Here is a 19,288-nt window from a genome sequence, read left to right on the forward strand (position 1 = left end):
ATCTATCTATCTATCTATCTATCTATCTATCTATCTATCTATCTATCCATCCATCCATCCATCCATCTATCTCACATAGAGCATCCACCCATATTGACTTCCAATGTTGTTGTTGTGGTTTGTTCTTTGTTCTTGAAGAGTACCATGACATCAGGAAGGTGATGACATGACTCCCAAATGAATTGGATTTAAGTGAGGGAGGGCTGTTCAAAGTCAGCAGCCTCACTTTATCTTCTAGAACCATCTGGGTCCAGTGGTAAGATATAGATCAGGATGACTAGAGATGGCCCAGGATGCAGTGGGAGACCCTGGCCTTTTTAAGCTAAGGTCTTTCCTAGGCCTCAGTTTGACTGAGGCAAGGCCCATTCAGTGATTTATGCTGGGTAAAAAATAAAGCAAAGAATATCCTCTTTCTTAAAAAAAAATCAAAGCAATATATCAGGGGAAGACCCTCAGGGTTTCTGGCCAAAACAGAAACAATTGCTATTTACATTCACTCTGAGCCATGGGACAAAAGAATGACCCAGTGGGCTTGGGCTGGGACCTATTCTTGGTAAATCAATGAGAGCCAGAGAGAATTGGGCTTTAGGGAAAGCTAATATGTTGATAAGAAGTGCTTACAAACAGACTTAGCTTTTCGCTTTTGAAATGTCATACATGTCAAATGAAAAATTCTCCAAAGCTCTTCCCTTATCATTCAACTTGCTGATGCCTTCCCACTTCTTTTTTTTATTATTTGAATGCTTTTTACCTGTCAACCAACAGACATTTAGCAGGACAGCATGAACTCGTGCACTGAAATTTGTAAAGATTAAAAACATATGTCTTGTTTGCAATAATTAAAGGCTTTGGTAAAGAAGTAATTGTTCCTGTAAGGCAAACTACCAAGGAAAAAATAATTTCAAGCACTGTAATGAAAATCTAGTACAATGTTCTTAAATGAGATTGACTTCAGTAGAGCCCCTCCTCCTCCAACTTCTACCTGCTTAGAGAAGCTAAAAGGTACTTCAATAAAGATCTATTAAAACTTGATATGTGGCCAAAGCAATTTATTTGATCTATTATGCTAGTGCATTATTTAATTATTCACACTTTGGTGATTGATTTTATGAAGAAGACTATACACTGATAAATAAGAAAGCAAATGATTATTAATTTCTTTTGTATCTAATTTTAAAATAAGATCTATTTTCATGGGCATTGTATAGTTTTGTCAAAAATATTTCTAAGATGAATAGTTTATACCCATTTATCTTAAGTAAAAAAATATACAATCAGCCAAACAAAATCAGAGACTGCTCTCAATATAATTGGTCTGATTTTCTTTTATCAAAAAGGTCTGATACAAATATTATGATTCAGCATGCTAAAGGGGCATCTACATAGCACAGGAGGCTGTTATCCAGGTAACATGATCAGTGTAGACAGCTAAAAAGGATAATTCATGACAAACATATTCACTTAATGTTCACTTTGAGGCCTGGGTTATATGGTTTGGCTGTCTACATTGATCAATATCAGGAGATAATTGCCAACTCTGTACTTCATTTCATACTTTGTAGACATAGCCTGAAAGAATAAAAATCTGTTGACCAGTAATTTTCTTTAACAGAAAAAAATGTTGCATATTTAAAAGTTTGGGCTCTAGGCAAAATATTCTGAGATTTGGCTTTGGCATCTTTTGTCCCTCAGATTGTATTTAGACATCATGATTTAATGAAAAAAATTAAGCATCAAATTGTTTTTTACCAGAATAGTAAAAATCAATAAGTCTCAACTTCACAAAATTACCTTTAACCTCAAAAATACCTTTTGCTGTGAATTTGTATCAGTGAGCTAACTGATGTGATGTGAGTATATTTAAGCATTTACCAACTCCATAAGATGCTACTTCCACAAGAGTTTGAATTGATACCTCTCAGAACAGTTATCTACACCTTGTATCGTGCTTCTGGAAGGAATATTAATGGCAGACGATTATACCTGAGGGCATTAGTGGCTTCCTAATATTAACTGGGATTCTTTAACAACAGAAAAGTAAGGAAGTCAAAAAACTACTTAATTCTATTAGTATTAAGGCCTAATTTTACTAAGACCTGACAACATTAATAAAAATCCTTTCAAAAGAGTAATGGGCTTTCTGTTCACATTTTTTTTTCACTACAGAAGGTGGACTCTGATACTTCATGCTTTTACTTTTACTACTAAAATAGCCCCCAATACATCATTTCATTGTACTCTCTTGTGATCCCAGCACAGCTAATGAAAAAGCTGATCTATTTGAAATGTGAGGGAATCTTATGAGGAATTACAGCTCCTAAATCTGGCTGGAGAGCATAGCTGCCACTCAAAGCTCTACTTTCCTTCAGACAACACCACTATCACCAAACAAAAACAAGGGTGAAACAGAGTCCATCTACTCCAAGCCCCTCATTTTGTAAATCGGGAAAAATGAGATCAACACATTAAAACTACCATGAGTCTTTTATTTTTATTTTTTTGCTTTTTGGAGGGGGGAAGGTAGGGCACTTGCACATGGCTAGTTTTGTTATGGTAAGTGCCTGAGGCTGGATCTGAACTCAGGTCCTCCTAACTCCAGGGCCAGTGCTCTATTCACTGTGCTGCCTAGCTGCCCTTGTCACGAGGTTTTAGAGGCAAATTAATATTTTTCACAAAGATAATGGTGCTAATCATTTACTGGTTGCATCTATCCCCTTTTATTCTCTTTCTCTAATGCCACCCCCTTTTCAGGTCTTTATGGCTTCTCACCTAGACAACTATGAAAGGCTTCTAAGTGATCTCTCTGCCTCTTGCCTCTTCACTTAATTCAAACATAATCCAGTACTGATTTTATTGGAATAATAATTTGTAAACCAAAGTCCTTAAATACTGTGATGGATCTGTGACCTCATCATTGGGGGAACCTCTTCCACCAATACACCAATACAGCCCATACATGCATTATTCTATGCAACTCTCATCCATGTCCTCTTATAAATTTCCCTATGGAGATGGGCAAGCAATGAGCTGATATTCTTTTAAGGTATAATAGCTCCAAGAGCCTGAAAGGACCTGAGAGGCCTTGCCCAACCCTCATATCTTAAAGATGAGGAAACAATGGAATGAATGAACTGGGCATCTGTTGTTCTTCCTCGCTCTGGCTCCTTTTCCAAACATACATTTCTTTGAAGAGCTATTCTATGCTACTTCATGTGTCCAATTAATCACTGACTATATGAACATGCTGCAATCTATTTGCTAATCAAAGAGCTGCACTGGGAAGTAGTTTTGTAGGAGCTGAAAAGTGGGCATAGAGCCCCTTCAGTAAAAGATAAAGAAAAATTCCTTCCTTCAGCTTAGAAAGCATCCCATGGCCTTTGTCTTCATCTTTCTACTATTGAATTCCACAACCCAATCAATTTGAATCTAAATTGTTTACTCTATTAGATAATTGTTTCATAACTTGGTCTTCATAAGCTCAGATTCGATTACAAATCCAGCTTCATCGCCCATAAGCTGATCCTCATAACTCCAACTCCAACCTTTGTTTCAGGAAAAGCTGCATAGTTTTCATTCTGTGTGCAGACAACCACTCCCATGTCTTATTCTATTAAAAAGAAAAACTAGGGACCAGGCCAAGGTGACTCAGAAAGCTCCCTGGTTCCTAAGGCATTACATGGGGAAAGGGAGAGGTGAATCACGGAAAACTCTCCTGAGAAAAGTGTGCATAGCATGCCACTCTTCAGCAGGCACTGTCAGCTAAGGGAACAGTGTCATATCTGTCTCAAGGGAACCCATCAGTACACTCTGCCACTGGGTTAGTGTGTGAATTTATCTGCTGAAATATGGGAAGAATGATGGAAATCTAAAGCAGAAAATGAAGACATATGTAACAGTATCAGACAAATGAATTTCCCTCCAGTTCCTGCCATGGAGAGGAGGTCCCTGTGGTATATATGCCCTGAGTTAGGTTGGGTGCTTGAGGGACATTTCTATTTGTGAAAGTGTTAGCTGCCCTGTGAGTAAGACATATAATATGAAAGGAAGCTTCATACATAACAAGCAATCAAATTAATAAAATAAAAGTGAAAAAGACACTGTCACTTCCTGCTCCAGGCCAGCATCTCTCTCAGAGTCTAGAGTATTCAATGATTTGAACAATTTGTCTTGTTCTTTAAATAGCACAGTGAAGTTGAATAACGCTATGAATCCCTCACACGGCTGCACTAAGTTAAAGGATAAAACTATAATAATGATTCTAGGGAATTCCTATCACTTTCCTTAGCGCGAAGAAATCAAGGTTAAGATCAACTCGTCAGGGGAGCACACAACTGACTGAATCCAAGGAACAAGCCGAGGCCGGTAAGTAACTTCGCTTGACCAATGGGAACCATCCCCTGTAGGGGTTGACCTAATTTGCTGAAAAGATGAAATTCACCACCAGCTAGGGCAGGTGAAGGCATATGGCTGTTCAATCTCCTTTGCTTTTTCATCCAACAGGCCCCTCCTTACAAAGTGATTACAACAGCTGATCTACACTTAACTATCTAGAAAGAGATTAGCTACCTGATCTTCTCTTTGTTGATCCTCTAAAAATGTTTTTATAGTTTAATTCAGTTAATCCAGATATACTTTGATCTCAGAATGGAATAAAATCCCATGATTCAACTATCCACCAATTAACAAGCACTTATCAGATACCTACTGTGTGCCAAGTGACTGTGCTAGGCACTGAGAAAACCAAGAAAAATAAAAACAAGCCTTGTCCTTGAGAATACCACATTGTTTCAGGGGAGAAAATATATGCACATAAGTATACATAAATGAAATGCAAGGTCACTTCTTTGGAGGGAAGGTACAGTAGCAGATGAGGAAAATAGGAAAGGTGTCAGGCAAGAGGTAGTTCTCAGATTGAACCATGAAGGAAAACTAAGAATTCTGAGACAGATGGAAAAGGGAATGTTTTCCAAGTGTGAAAGACAAGTTTGAGAGAGGCATGGAGACAAGAGATGGAGTGTTGTGGGAGGGTACAACAAAGTCAATTTAGCTGGACTAAAAAGTGTGTGAAGGGTAGTAAATATTCCGCTATAGTAAGGCTTGAAATTAAACTGGAATCCACCTTGTGAAGTAAGTTAAAATGCCAAACAAGAGTTTGTATTTGATTCTAGAAGTAATGAGGAGAAGCTGGAGTTTAGTATGTAGCAAAGGGACATATTTGGACCCATGCTTTAGAAATATCAATTTGGGAGCTGTGGGAGAGGAGAGACATTAGTACCATATTAGAAGAGCAATTTTTCACTGTGATGCATTAAGACAATTCCCAATGTACACAGCAGAAAAGTTTCTCTTTCCGTGAGATTTCTTACATAAGAATCACATGAATCCAGTTTCCTATGAACTATATCTTCCATCAAAGTATACTCATTCAGAAGATAACTAGATGACAACATCCTTACTGCTTCCCTGAGGTATTAGTGCTTTTCCTGTCTTGAAATGACTTGGTTGAACAAATTATGGACTAGGAATGCAATGAAATACTATTGTTATAGGAAATGATGAAAGGGGACTGTTTCAGAGAAACCTGGGAAGATTTCTCTGAAGTGCTGCAGAGTGAAGTGATCAGAACCAGGAGTACAAATATTAAATATCTATCTACTAGATGCTAGGACTACCAAGAGAAAAATAGAGTTCCTACCCTCAAGGTGCTTGCATAATAAGAAGAGGATACAAGATGTCACAGATGAATAGTAAAGTCTATAAGGAGCAATACCAAGTAGGGTCATTTGGAACTGTATTTCTTAATATGCTAACACGGCATTTCCCTAATAAATAAAATTGTAATGAATTTCTTACTAATTTGGAAACTCAAAAATCTGTGATTTCATCAGTACAGGTAGTCCCTCCACCAACTCAGATATCAACGCCTGAAGATGGTGGGCCATCTTCAAGAGTTTCTGTGGCTGAAAAAGTAATCCTCCTGTAACCAATATGAAAAGGGATCTCTCCTAACTAACCTTTGGTGGTCCTCAGTGACACCAGACTAGGACCAAAAGCATTTCCATTTTGGTGAGACTTACCCAAATTTAGGTTTTGCTGTCACAGTCTCAACAGACACAGAGCCACCTTCACATCATAATTAGGTAGCAGAGTAGGACTTTAGAACCATATATTTATTAACAGATAGACTTTTTTCCCTAGAATTTATTTACTACACCAACTCTTTCTATTCCTTTGCCTCCCATTAAACATTTTTGAAGCTTCCACTTTCTCTTCTAATCCTTGATTAGGAAGTGCTCTTCTGCTGTCCCTATTTTTTCTAAAAAAATAGAGCAATGTGGGGCAGCCAGGTGGCTCAGCGAGTAAGAGCACCGGCTCCAGTGTCGGGATGACCTGGATCAAATCCGGGCTCAGATACTCAGCACCACACCCAGAAATAATAACTGGCCGTTTAACCTTGAGCAAGTTACTTAACCCCAATTGCTTTAAAAAAAATAGAGCAATGTAATATTCATTTCATTTTGGTCCATTTGTGCAGGAATGGCTGCACATAAAAATAAAAGAAATGACTATAGAAGGTCTACTTACTTTCAACTTGTAAAAGTTTAGAAAGATCACAGATGAATCCTAAACTATTTCTTGTCTCTCCCACTTCCCCTAATACATAACTTTCATGACAGTACCCTTTTGCAAATCAAAAGTATGCTCAGTTAACACCTGCCATGCCATGTCCCTCTGCATGCCCAAGGCCAGGCTTTGTGTCACATTCTCATTATTTTTGACAAGCAGTGAGGACTCATTGTGCATGTCCACAGGGCCATATAGGTGCACCTTTGCACTAGGCATATCACATCCCAAAAGCAGAACAAACTTCAGAGCAATTCTACTTCTAAGGCTCCCTTAAAGATTGCAGGGCAACCTTTCCCTTTGTCATTTGCTGACATTCTTTTAAAGTCAGTCAAATGACAACACATTTTTAACAAAGCTAAAATTAGGCCAATATTTTATTCCCATTCAATTGTTTGCATGGATCAGAATCAGTTAATCTTCAAGCCAACCTGGAGATTTTGTGGAAGAGTTGCCCTGGGGGAAAGCTGACAAAATTTCTCATTCACTAGGGCCTGGTTAGACACAACAAAGAATTCGAATTTTTTCAGGAAGAAGAGGACTGAAATGCTAGTCTCATGTTTGTATTTGACCTGCTTCCAATTTTAGTTTAACTGATTGAAATTTCCAATTCTCCCAGTGACATTAAAAACATTTTAGAACAGAAAGTTCCCACTTTTAATGTCTAAAATTAATGTAAATACAGAAATCTGAAAGAGGAATACATTACTAGCTAGGGAAAGAGGAAAGGCTAGCCTCTTGCAGAAGGTAAAATTTGAGCAGAACTTTGAAGGAAACCAAAGACAGGATGAGGAAAGAGAGTGAGGTAGGAGGAGCAGGGCATTTTAGGAATGGTGGCTAGCCAATACAAAAGCAAAGAGAAGGGAGATGGGTTAAATCCTATTTTCTAGAAACTACAGGTAAGTCATTGAGCAGAGGGGTAACTTCATTTGATCTCCACTTTAGAAAAATCGCCTTTCCTGCTGAGTGGAGAAAGTATTGGAAAGGATAAAAACTTTAAACAAAGAGACCAGCTAGAAGGCTATTGCAGTAATCCAGAAGAGGTGCTGAAGGCTTTAATTAGGGTTGTGGCTTTTTGAATGGAGAGAAGAGGACATATTGTGATGGTAGGAATGAGAAGATTTGGCAACAGTTTGGCTATGTAGGGTAAGTGAAAGTGAGGCGTTCAGAATGACACTGAGGCGGTGGGCCTGGGTGGCTAGGAGAATGTCAGTGCACAGGGGGCAATAGGGGTTAGGAGGAAAGATAAGCAGTACATATTTCATAAACATTTCAGTAGCAGCCCACTAATATAAATAGATTTGATTCAAATCAAATAGATTTGAAATGAGAAGACCCAGGTTCAAATGGCCACTTTGACCTTTTTTATGTGCAGGGCACATAACATTGGACAAGTTATTTCACTGCTGAGACTCAGTTCTCTCAAATGTAAAATGATTAGGCTGCACTAGATGTCCCCTAAGCTTCCTTCTAGCCATAAATTTATGGTCCCATACTCGAAATTTCTGATTGATTTGAATGCTGGATAAACTACCTCTGACTAATACTTTCTAAAATACAATTGTCATAAAGATCTCTCTTAAAAGTCAGCGATAGGATTTTTAAATGACAAACTAGCTGTATGTTAACTTTTTATAAAGGCTTTTAAATACATTCTTGAAAGAGTGATTTTATGTGTTTAATTCAATTCAACCAAGGGACAAATATGCTACATGTGCATATGCAGAAAAACCACAACTAAACAAAAAGCATAAAATTAAAATATCGTGGTGGCCTTTGTCTTTTGTGTGGTACTACTAGACACCACATTTATCCTTCATTAATTGACTGACATGAGCACAAATACCAATTTACACAGGAATATATATATATGTATACAAAATAAAGTTTCATAAAACCCTATGTGGTTGCTAAAATTTTTTGATAAGTTTTCTCAATCAAGCCCAATTTAGTTTAATCAGTCAGGTTAAGCCCTACAAAATTTGGAGATGATATCAATTTTTTCAATATACTCTAAGTTTGACAAGAGCATTCACTGTGCTAACAAAGCAAGAAGTTTGATAGAACAAATACTTTAAAACCCACCTTAATCAGATGGTACTGTTGAATTCCATTAATTCCAACATCCTCATCTTTAGCTGAAGGTATCGGAAATCGGGAATTGATAGCAGTGTTCTCAGGAATCGAAATGTTGATGACCGTCGCAGGAAATAGTGGTGAATTATCATTGACATCTTCGATCAGGAAGCGGATCTTGACCAGTTTAAAGATTTCATCTGGCAAAACAGCTACTTCAACTTCATAAAAACAGTGAGTAGCATGATATGCACCAGAGCATAATTTTTCGCGATCTATGCGTGCACCGGTGGTATAGAGCTCACCAGTTGTCTCCTCCACCCTCACCAATGGCAGATCCCCACTCTTGTACACTAACTTAAACTGCAAGGGAGTCGAGAGTGTTCTCTCTGGCGAAAATGTCAAATTGAGATCTTTCACCAGATCACCTATCAGGACATTTTCTGGCAGCTCTTCAAGTATGGTGTAATTCTTTTCCTGAGCGCTAGACTGAAATATGACACAAGCCAGCAGGAGCATGATTATGCAAGTTCTTGAAAGAAAATCCATCTCGGCAATGGATATTTTGATCCTCAGAAAAAACCGAAAAATAACTGACAAAGAGAGAAAGAAGATAAGAGTAGTAAAACATCATTAAGTGTACAGACTAACTGAATGTGGAAAACATAAAGTTGTAGAAAGGAAATAGCTCTGAATCTAAGTGAATTTAAGATTGTTTCAACTCACATTAATGCAATGCCACCAATCTGTAAAAACATTATGACAGTGATGACTATTGGCTTCTAAAGGCTTTACATACATTCTCACATTTAACAATGAGAAATGTTAAAAGATTAAATTTGTTCTCAATCTGATGTTGGGTTTTTATATTAGGGTCAAAGATGTCCGTGGAAATTCAGGGGAGTCTTTTTATTATAAATTCCCAAGGAAATGTATACAAAACCAGACCTTCAGATTCTGCACACATTTCAGGATCTTTGTGCAAGAGGCATATTTTAGTATAAAGAAGAAAAAACATAGGATATATATATATATATATATATATATATATAATATATGTGGGTAATGATCAACAATGTTCAATCATTTCAGCCATATATTTTGGCTATTAATGTACCAATCCTATATTGGTGATGTAAGAATTTCATTTGAGTATTGCTATTTTTCTTAAAATGTCTATTTGTTGATGACAGGAAGACATGATCTCAGCAGAAATAAATCATTTAAGTATAAATACCCTAAGGCAGTTTCTGACTTTCGTCTGAGAATATTATAGCAGTACCTAAAGTTGTGAAAAGTGCCATAGAATTATTAGTATCTATTCAGAGAAAAGACACTGCAATGACATTTACCTCCCAAGGAGTATAATTTGACCTGTTGATAGATGTATGTGGAAGCACTTTGTAAACTGGAAAGGATAAACATCTCTAAGAGATGGTTAGTATGGTCCTCTCCACTCCCCCCCACTCCCACAATCTTATTCCTCCATTGGCAAGTTAAGAATGAGCCTAGAGAATGTCCAAATGTTCATTAAGTCCATTCTCTATGTCACTATATTAAATTGCTAATTCCCTCCAAGAGAAGCTAAAACAAAGCATAATCTAACACTAACAAAGAATGACTCTTCTATTTAGTATCTAGTAAAGAGAAAATCAGATCTTTCTAAAAAACATCAAGGCTACTCCCCTTCTATTTACAAAAAAAAAAAAAATACAGTAAATTCCTTTTAAATTCCATTTGGAATCCATAATGATGTTTCAAGAGTTTTAAATCAGAATGTTACATATTTAAAATTTGATTTAAACTCTTTATGATGTTTTACACTTAGACGTCTGAACACGTAATGATGTTTCAGTACTCTTTTCTTCTTTCTTTGTCAGTTATTTCTCGGGGGTTTTTTTTGTTTGTTTGTTTATTTGTTTTTGTTGTTTTGAGGACCGCAGTATCTGTGGTCGATACTTTCCCATACTTGCATGTTCACGGTCCAGGTGTCTTGTGTCATAGTTCACTCAGGAAGGAGCCACACCATATGAGAATCGCTACCGGAAGAAGTCCTAACAGATGACCTGGAAAAAAACCTCACTCTGGTACTCTCACCAGAGAATGGAGCTCTCGACTCCCTCGCAGGTTAAGATGTTGTACGAGAGTGGGGACCTGCCATCAGTAAGGGTAGAGAAGACAACTGATGAGATCTATAACACCGGAGCACACATAGGACACGAAAAATTATACTCGATTTACACACAACATAAATACTTACCAAAATGACACATATATGTAATGTGACTATCAAGTAATACAGTTGATTTTCATAAAACTTATAAGTGAAAATTGCTCTTATTTTATATTCACTGCATATATCCTTTCTCTACCTACCCCATGCACAGATATTGGTCCATGGATGGATTAGCCCGTCTTCTACAAATTAGAAGACAGGAGTTGCCCAAAATCAGGAAGGAGCTGGATCGAGGGCTTTAAAAAATCAAGGTAATTTAAAAGTTACTTTTAGTGCATTGAATTTTTTTAAAAATTTGGGGTGCTTTATTTGAAGGAAAAATTCAATTACATTCACTTTTAAAGCTCACTGCTCATTCAATTTTTATATTATCTTTGTGTTCGCTACTTTTTAATTTATCAAAAATGCCTTTAAAACTACCTACATTTTTTACATCTTAAACTGAGCTGATTTATGCATGTGATGGTGTCTTATTGAAAGGTCTGTGTACAAAATGGATCAGTTTTTACATATGAGCCTTAATATTTATATTAAAGTACTGTAAACTGTTTTTGGCCACATGTATGGGGAGGAAGGACAACTCCAGGCAAGCCTGGGACAATAATACATTAGATTTAATGTTAGAGACCTGAGTTTGAATGTTAGGAATGCGATTTACTACTTGTGTTAACTTTGACAGTTACATAATCTCTCTGGGCCTCAATTTCCTCATCTGTAAAATGAGGTTGAATGAGGTGAATTCTAGTTTTAAATTTGTGGTTTGAAATAAGTTAGAGGGGTCTAATTCTCAGTGATCATGGATCTAAAGCTGAAAGGTACCTCAGAGGCCATGGAAGCCAACTCTCTCATTTGTAAAATGAGGAAACTAAGGTAAAATGACTTACCCAAGGTCACAAAGGTTAAAAAAATCAGAGATTTAAAGTACCTTAAAGTCCTCAACTAGCTCAGCCTTCAGGTAGGTCATTGACTAAAATGGCAGCCTGGTTTAGACTGAATTTAATTCAATATGCTACAAGTAAGACAATACAGACCCTTAAAACAGGCCATTGCGTGTTATGATCAGGTCTCTATAAACATACTCAATTTGGGACATTTGTGTTATAAATTTATTATACTAATGGAAATGTACCTTGGCCATCAGAATTTCCCTCCTAGTATTAAATGTAGTATCATGAAACTAGTATAATAATGAAGTTTAAATAGCTTTAAAAGTGTTCCTCCTAAAACATCAGTGATGTGAAAGGGGGAAATTTGCTTATGAAATCTTTTTAAGGGAGTGGGGGGAAGAGGGGGAGAGAACAGGAAGGAGAAATAGGAAAAGAAAAAGGAAGAGTCAGGAGAGAAGGTGAAGTACAGAAAGGAGAAGAGAGAGGGGAAGGGAGGAAGAGGTGAAGGCAAAGGAGAAGAGAAAGAGGAGGGAGAGGAAATGGAAAACAGAGTGAGGGAGTGAAGAGGAGAGAAATGGAGAGGAGAGAAAAGAGGAGAGAGGGAGGAAGGGAGAAAAAGAAGTTGGGCAAGGAAAATAAACGTCTTTATTTAATGGAAAAGGGAGAGAGAGAAAAGAGAAAAGAAAAAAGGAAGAGGAGGAAAGACAGGAAGAGTAAAGAGAGTGGGAGGGAGAGGTAGAAAGAAAGTAGGAGAGAAAAGGAGGGAAAGGAGAGAAGAATAATAAAAAGGGAGGGAGGTGAAATAAATAAAGATGGAGGAGGAAAGAGGGAGGAAAGGGGAAAGAAAGAATGAGGGAGAGAAAGAAAGAAGTTGGGTAGGGGATAATAAATATCTATCTTCCAATGTATTTCTCTAACTTCAGTATGTTCTGGACTACAACCCTAAGACTACTGAGCCAAATATGGCTACCAAAAAAAACCCCTAAAATGTTGCAATATGAGAAGTAAAGTTTTTGAACTGCATTCTGTATCCTTGATGGCTACCAAGAACAAAATAAACTCACAAAAGCATAACCTTCCAAACAATCTTAATCATTTTTATCAGAGTTTTGATCTCCTCTAGTCTCTTTTCGTCCAACTTCTCAAAACTTGAAAATACTTTCTCATTTTTCCTTATCAGTCCTCCTTTTGAAAATTACAAAATTACAAAAATACAAATCACACTTTCTCAATTGGTGATTTTCCCCATCTCCTCTCATCTCTCAAATACTGGGCTGCATCTAGGATCATACCAATACAGCCATTCCCTTCACAACTCATCTATGCTTGCCTTTCCTGTCCCTGCCCTTCCATAAGTTCCAGAGGGAGATTCACCCAACATAAGAAGAGGGACTTCCTCCTTTTCTCTTTGATCTCTGCTATCACAAAACAGTTAACCATGTTCTTCTACTCAAACTCCAATGTCTTCCTAGTGCCTTTAGAATCAAATTTATGAAGTCTTCTGTGCAGCTTTTAGAGCCCTCTATAACCTGATCCTGACCTACCTCTCTAGCCTTGTTTTACATTTCTCTTCCCCCTTCTTGCAGCAGGCCAGGCAGCCTGGCTTTCTTGCTATTCATCACACATACTACTCCATTTCCCACATCTATGCCTTTGCACTACTTGTCCCTATGTCTGGAAATGTATTACCTCCTCACCTCCAACACTTAGAATCTCTCGCTTACTTCAAAACTCAGCTCAAGAACTCTTTTGTATAATCTTATATATGTGCATGTGTTTCCTGAAAGCATGTAAGGGCCTTGAGAGGAGAGACTTTCATTGTCTTTGTATTTCTAGCACCTAGAACAGTGACTATCATATATTGTGCAATTAAAGATGTTTGCTGATTAATTGTTTGATAGGCATTTGCTGTAGAAAAATATAATGCAACATTTTCATTGAACCACATCATATTCTACCAGATGCTGTATTATAATTAAATAGGGGTTAACATAGCCATCAGGCACTTAGTACTCAAAAAGGTCTGCTAGCAGGGTGGTCATTTAAAAAGCCATATGGAAAGGTATTAATGCATGTAAGCATCTAATTAAAGAAGTGTCTATTTATTGGTGATCGATAACATTAGCAATGTTTTTGTAATGGTTTTAATGACAGGATTTATTATGATAAGATATAAATATCTTTACAAGGATGTTTATTATGGCCTACTTAGGGCAAATAATGAATTATCCTAATGATATGTACCACCGAAAATAGGTACATCTCATTTTTTTAGCTATGTATATGCATACATATGGGACCATAATAGTTGAAAATTTTATAGCATGTAAATTTTTTGATTACAGTAAGTCAAGAGAGAGTTTTCTACTAAGGAAATCACATAGTTTAAGTCACTTCTAGAAATGGGAGCTTAAATAGGTAGCCTTTCTAGTCCTACAATGCCACAATATATAAACTCTTTTTAAAGGCTGTTTCCATGTGCCACTCAGCATTGATGAACCAGGACCATGAATGTTAAATATTGCTTGTGAAATGATAAGCAATCCTAATGGAGAGAAGACTGTAGTACCCTAGTAAATATACCCAACTATCATTTGTGGCCTAGTATTTTTAGCACTACTCATATGCTGTTGAGCACTGAGATTATAAAATAGAGATTCTAACTTGAGTCTTTCTTTCTTGTGAATTACTGGTCTTACACTCCTTTATTAAAGTGAGGATAAAATACCTCATTGATACTATACCATTCACATGCACATATATTCTATACATTTTTCTATTCACCATGCACCTCAGAAATCTATGCCTGCCATCTTATAAATACCACACAAAATTTGCAAAATCAGAAATGCAAGCCATTGTCATCATTCACCCTTAAGTACCATTTGTCATTGCAACTGTCAGAAAACCCCAGTCTATCTTAAACTACACTGCATTCATTTTGTAATATCTACTCCCTAGAGAGAAACTGATGAATAACGAATGAGACCAAATTTGAGGCATCTTCTCCTCTGTCCAGTTCAGGCTAAATCAGCTACATCATCCTCCTGTATCAAATGGAAGTCCTCTTTAAAGAGGTGCCACATCAATCCTACCCACCGTTCTAAAGTGGGTTACAGTTGGACCACCCTCAAGTACTAAAAGTACCCTAATTGCCCAACCATTCCAAGGATCATGGTTCTAGAGCAGAAAGGAACCTCGGGAGCTATCTAGTCCAATGAAGTCATTTCATAGATAAGAAAACAGATTCATGGAGTTTAAGTGACTTGTCCAAGGTTACTTGGGCAACCAAGTAGCAGAGCCAAGGTCTTCTGACTACAAATGTTGCATTCTTTCCACTGCTTCACCTCATGTGGCTTAGACTCCCAAACCCAGGGATAGATGGCCTCACTGAATTTTCCAGCCCTGCCCACTATTTTGCCATTTTTCTCCCTAGCTGCTGGAGCTGCCTATGTAATTTGTTTAATGGTGCCTTAGTTAATTAAAATAGAATGGGGGTGGGAGAGGAGTTTATATGTTTATATATAGTTGCCTGGTCAATACTGCTACAGTTAAACAGAGAATCTTCCCTTCTTCGAGAGAGCGTTGAATTTAAGAAGCTCATTATGATTGGAGAGTCCCGTCACCCTGTACCTCAATGATCCATTCTTTCTGCTGTAACTTCTTTATAAAACAGCAAAAGGGTTATGGCCACTGATTCCAGGAGACTTGTTTTAAGGAAATAATCAAAGTAGGAATGAAGGTGGGAGGGATTAAAAGAAAGGTCCTTCCATCAAGTTTCATTTTTCTTGAGTGTTGGCTACAACTCTTATAGTCTACTTTTTGCCAGTTTCCAAAATGTTTTGCATTTGAAGGAAACTATTTTAAGATCTATTTTGTGAAAAGTTGAGCAAATTTTACAAAGTTCAGCAAGAACAAAACGTTGGTTTGCTAAATAAATATCTTGCTTCTATATTCACTAGTTTTGAAATACTTTAGTGGAAACCAGCTCAAATCTTTTTAGTTGTTCTGGTGATGAGAGTTGGGATTATGAGAATGCACTGGGCTAATGCAAAACACATTAGCTTTAATAGAAGCTCTTCTGACCCCAACTGTCACCATGGGATTGACCCAAATCGGTGATTTGGAATTTTACTTCATTTGTCAAGATAAAACAGATGCTATCATTTGTAATAAATCTGACAAATATTCATTTTTCATTTAGACAACACTGGGGGGGGGGGGGATTAGTATGCTTCTTGGAGAGACCAGAGGGAATTAAAGGAAGAAGGAAAATATTCCTTGTTAGGGTCTTTAGCAAATTAGCCTCCAATTTTAGTCAATAGCTAAAAGAATTCTTTGCGCTGCTTCTGACATCATAAATATGGTTTTTTTTTGTTTAATTAATTTCAAGGATCTTAAAATCTGCTTTTATGTGGTTATGATGAGACTTGAGCTTATGAAAAGAATAAATCAAAGGTACTTTGAAAGAAGAGGACTAGAAATGCTTTATTTTTGTAATGCCCACATCATCTTGGCTACAAACTTGTTAAGTTGCAAGGTATCACTTCTGCCTGGAGATAAAGAATAGGCAGTTTACGATAACTGTGCTGCCAAGTGATTCGTGAGTCAAGATGAACTCAACCTACATCTTTATCATTTATGGCTCCAACCTCTCTTCTTCTAATAGGCACATACTCAAGGCAATTTAATTTGGTTCCTTTGTGAACTTACTCTGTACTCTATGCTTCAGATTTCCTTGGCAAATGTGTGTCTCTACACTGATGGGATTGTCAAAAGTAAAGATATTGAAAATTAAAAAGGAATTTCAAAGAAAGTACTCACTAACTGTGAGTTCTTAGGGACCACATAACTGAAGATTAATTCTTCATTTTGTGGTTTTCTGTCTTAAACTTCCTTCTAATATACAAATCAAATCCCATAAAGCCATTCTGATTGGTTGAATCTATGGCATAATATTTACATATTTCTCCTTTCTACTCCTATCTCTAAATGGTATATTCATGAAACACTCATCTATATGGTACTACAGAAATATTACAAAGGAGAGTAATGTCTCCCCCTTGGTTTGGATCACTGGGATCCCATCCAGTCAATGTTTAGCTTCATTGAATTGGTATTCTCCAGTTTAAAAGCAATTAGATAATAGAAAAGGTGTATGTATGGGGAGGGTGGGGATTAGGAAGATATAATTTTAATTGGAAAAAGGTACAAATTCCCTCGAACCCTATGACCTACCACTATTTTCAAGAGAATAAAATAAATGTCTCACAAACGCAAGCGGTTTTTTAAATAATATTTCCGTCTAGAATATGTGAAATATGTCATCTTGTTTCTGTAATGAAAATGACATACAAATCAACTTCTGAATGCAGAAGTGATCATTTTTAAAAGAAAAAAAGACAATTAAAATCTAGTATAACTGACAATTACAACATTGCACCTTGAAAATTTTGCACTCATTGCAGCTGCTACCTTTCAACTAGAACTGTTAAAGTGAGTCAGATTTGACATAACAGCTTCTCTACCTCTTTCCCTTGGAGAAAAAACAAAACAAAACAAATCTTTTCAGCAAACATTGGCAAAAATGTTATGCATCCAGTAGGCACCCTCGTTTATGGACCACTACTCTTTCTCTTTGAGAACCAAGGGAAAAATGTTTTTGTTATTTCTTAAACTTTTCTTCCATGACACAGTGGAAAGAATATTTGTTTGGGAATCAAAAGGACCTGGTTCTGCCATTTTGTGACTATGAGGCCTTGGACAAAGCACTTTATCTCTTTCATCATTTCTAACAGTAGCAGTTGGACTAGAAGACTTCTGAGGTCCCTCCTAGCTGGAAATGTATGGATTCAATGATCCTATGATTCCTGACATAAGAAACTATTGGATTTTGTATGGCTTACTATATTGAAACTCCTCAGTCTCACATTAAAGGTGCTCCATCAAGTCTTATACCTCAGCCCACCAACATCTTGTACTCTAACCTAGTGAAATCAGTTCCATACACTCAATGTGGCAATTTCTTTGCCATACTTTACTTTACCCTTTCCTTACCTAGAAAACCAGAGATAATAGACAAAATGGAATTTCCCCAGCCTAATGTTACCTTGCCTGCTTTGTGGAAAACAGTCATGTAGAATAAGAGGAGAGAACAATCACACTAATGATGTATTCATCACTTTGGAATTATTGTTCATAGTTTATAAGATACTTCCACATACATAACTGTATTTTGATCAACAAACCATACTGGGCTTCTTCTGGGGTAAATGTCATTAAATGACTCTTCTCCAATTAGATACTAATGGTTTTAGTAAAAAGTAGTTCACAGTTTTATAGAAGTCACTAAAATAAGCTTGACCAGAATTCAAGAGCTGTATTTAATTGATGTATATTTCTTAGATCACATTGGCTATCTTTAAATCCCTAATCTTAAGTTTTCCTTAAGATACGTTGATTCTGTTATTCCTCCTGTGTTGCTAGGCGGATAACTACAGACATTTTTTAAAAGCCCATTTAAATGAAATATCCTGTCATTAATACAGAAGTGTTACAATATTTGAGAGTTAACTTATTTTGTGAGTACACATGCATATATCAAGCTTTTTTCTTATTGGAGTTATTTTAAAGTCTACCCTTTATCTTTAAAAATAGCCAGCTACATGTGCAGAATTTTAAACTTCCACTTCTGGGTGTTTTCTATTTCTATTTCAACAGGATTTTTATTTCTTTTCTCAACTACCCATGAACTTAGTCATACATGAAATATGGTATTTTCATGTTCATAGTGGCTATCTTGCTGTTTTATTCATATCTTCGAACACAGAAGCATATTTTCAAGCAAATGTGTTCTGTGTTCAATGAGCTTCATAGAATGTGGCAGTACTGAAGTCAAAAATGTTGAAACAATTTTTAAATCACTTGAAATTCAGAACTATTTCCTTTCTCTTTCTGTTTCAAGGCATTTAGTTGGCCTGCACGGCCAGTCATGATGTTTTAATAATCTTGTCATTTTTTTCTCTTGGGCAATTATCTTTATTCTATGAAATGCATTTTCTTCCGGGTACCTTCATTTTCGGTACTATATTTATTTGGCTATGATGTATTTCAGTGTGGGACATTTACTATCTCTTCCCCTACATCTATCCTGTGGTTCCCTGTACACCTGCTTTAATACCCCTTCGAGAGCTTTTTCACCTGTCTTGTCTTTACTTCTTCTTCTTGTCTTCTGTAGGAACAATGCCCCTGGCCATAGAGCAATGTTCCCAGGTTTGAGAAGCTGGTAACATTAGTCAGATATACAATTAATTCATTATTCTAATCAAGACTTGAGATAAAACACATACCTTGTAGTTGGATCACTTGAATGAAGGCACTTAGAGTCACCCTAATTGCAGAAAAGGAATCTAGAAGGGGGAGGGGGAAAACACCTCCAGAGCTGAAATTGTAAACCTAAAGTGAT

General features: G+C 36.8%; 1 protein-coding gene across 7 annotated transcripts in view; it reads right to left on the reverse strand.

The window, feature by feature from the left end:
- Nucleotides 1–19,288, reverse strand: part of LOC138177479 (protocadherin-11 X-linked-like) — a 482,211-nt gene that overhangs the window by 425,298 nt on the left and 37,625 nt on the right. For 3 of the 7 annotated variants that reach the window (XM_069108660.1, XM_069108663.1, XM_069108658.1), the window contains one exon: nt 8,710–9,189. In XM_069108660.1, coding sequence (XP_068964761.1) covers nt 8,710–9,189 — 480 coding nt within the window. Of the gene's footprint in view, nt 1–8,709; nt 9,294–19,172; nt 19,233–19,288 lie in introns of all 7 variants that reach the window. The other 4 variants (XM_069108664.1, XM_069108662.1, XM_069108666.1 and 1 more) reach the window with 4 other exon arrangements.

This window comes from Petaurus breviceps, unplaced genomic scaffold (genome assembly GCF_028583685.1).
Source record: "Petaurus breviceps papuanus isolate PSGF00001 unplaced genomic scaffold, PetGlider_PUasm1.0 90417, whole genome shotgun sequence".
In the NCBI taxonomy this organism is placed as follows: domain Eukaryota; kingdom Metazoa; phylum Chordata; class Mammalia; order Diprotodontia; family Petauridae; genus Petaurus; species Petaurus breviceps.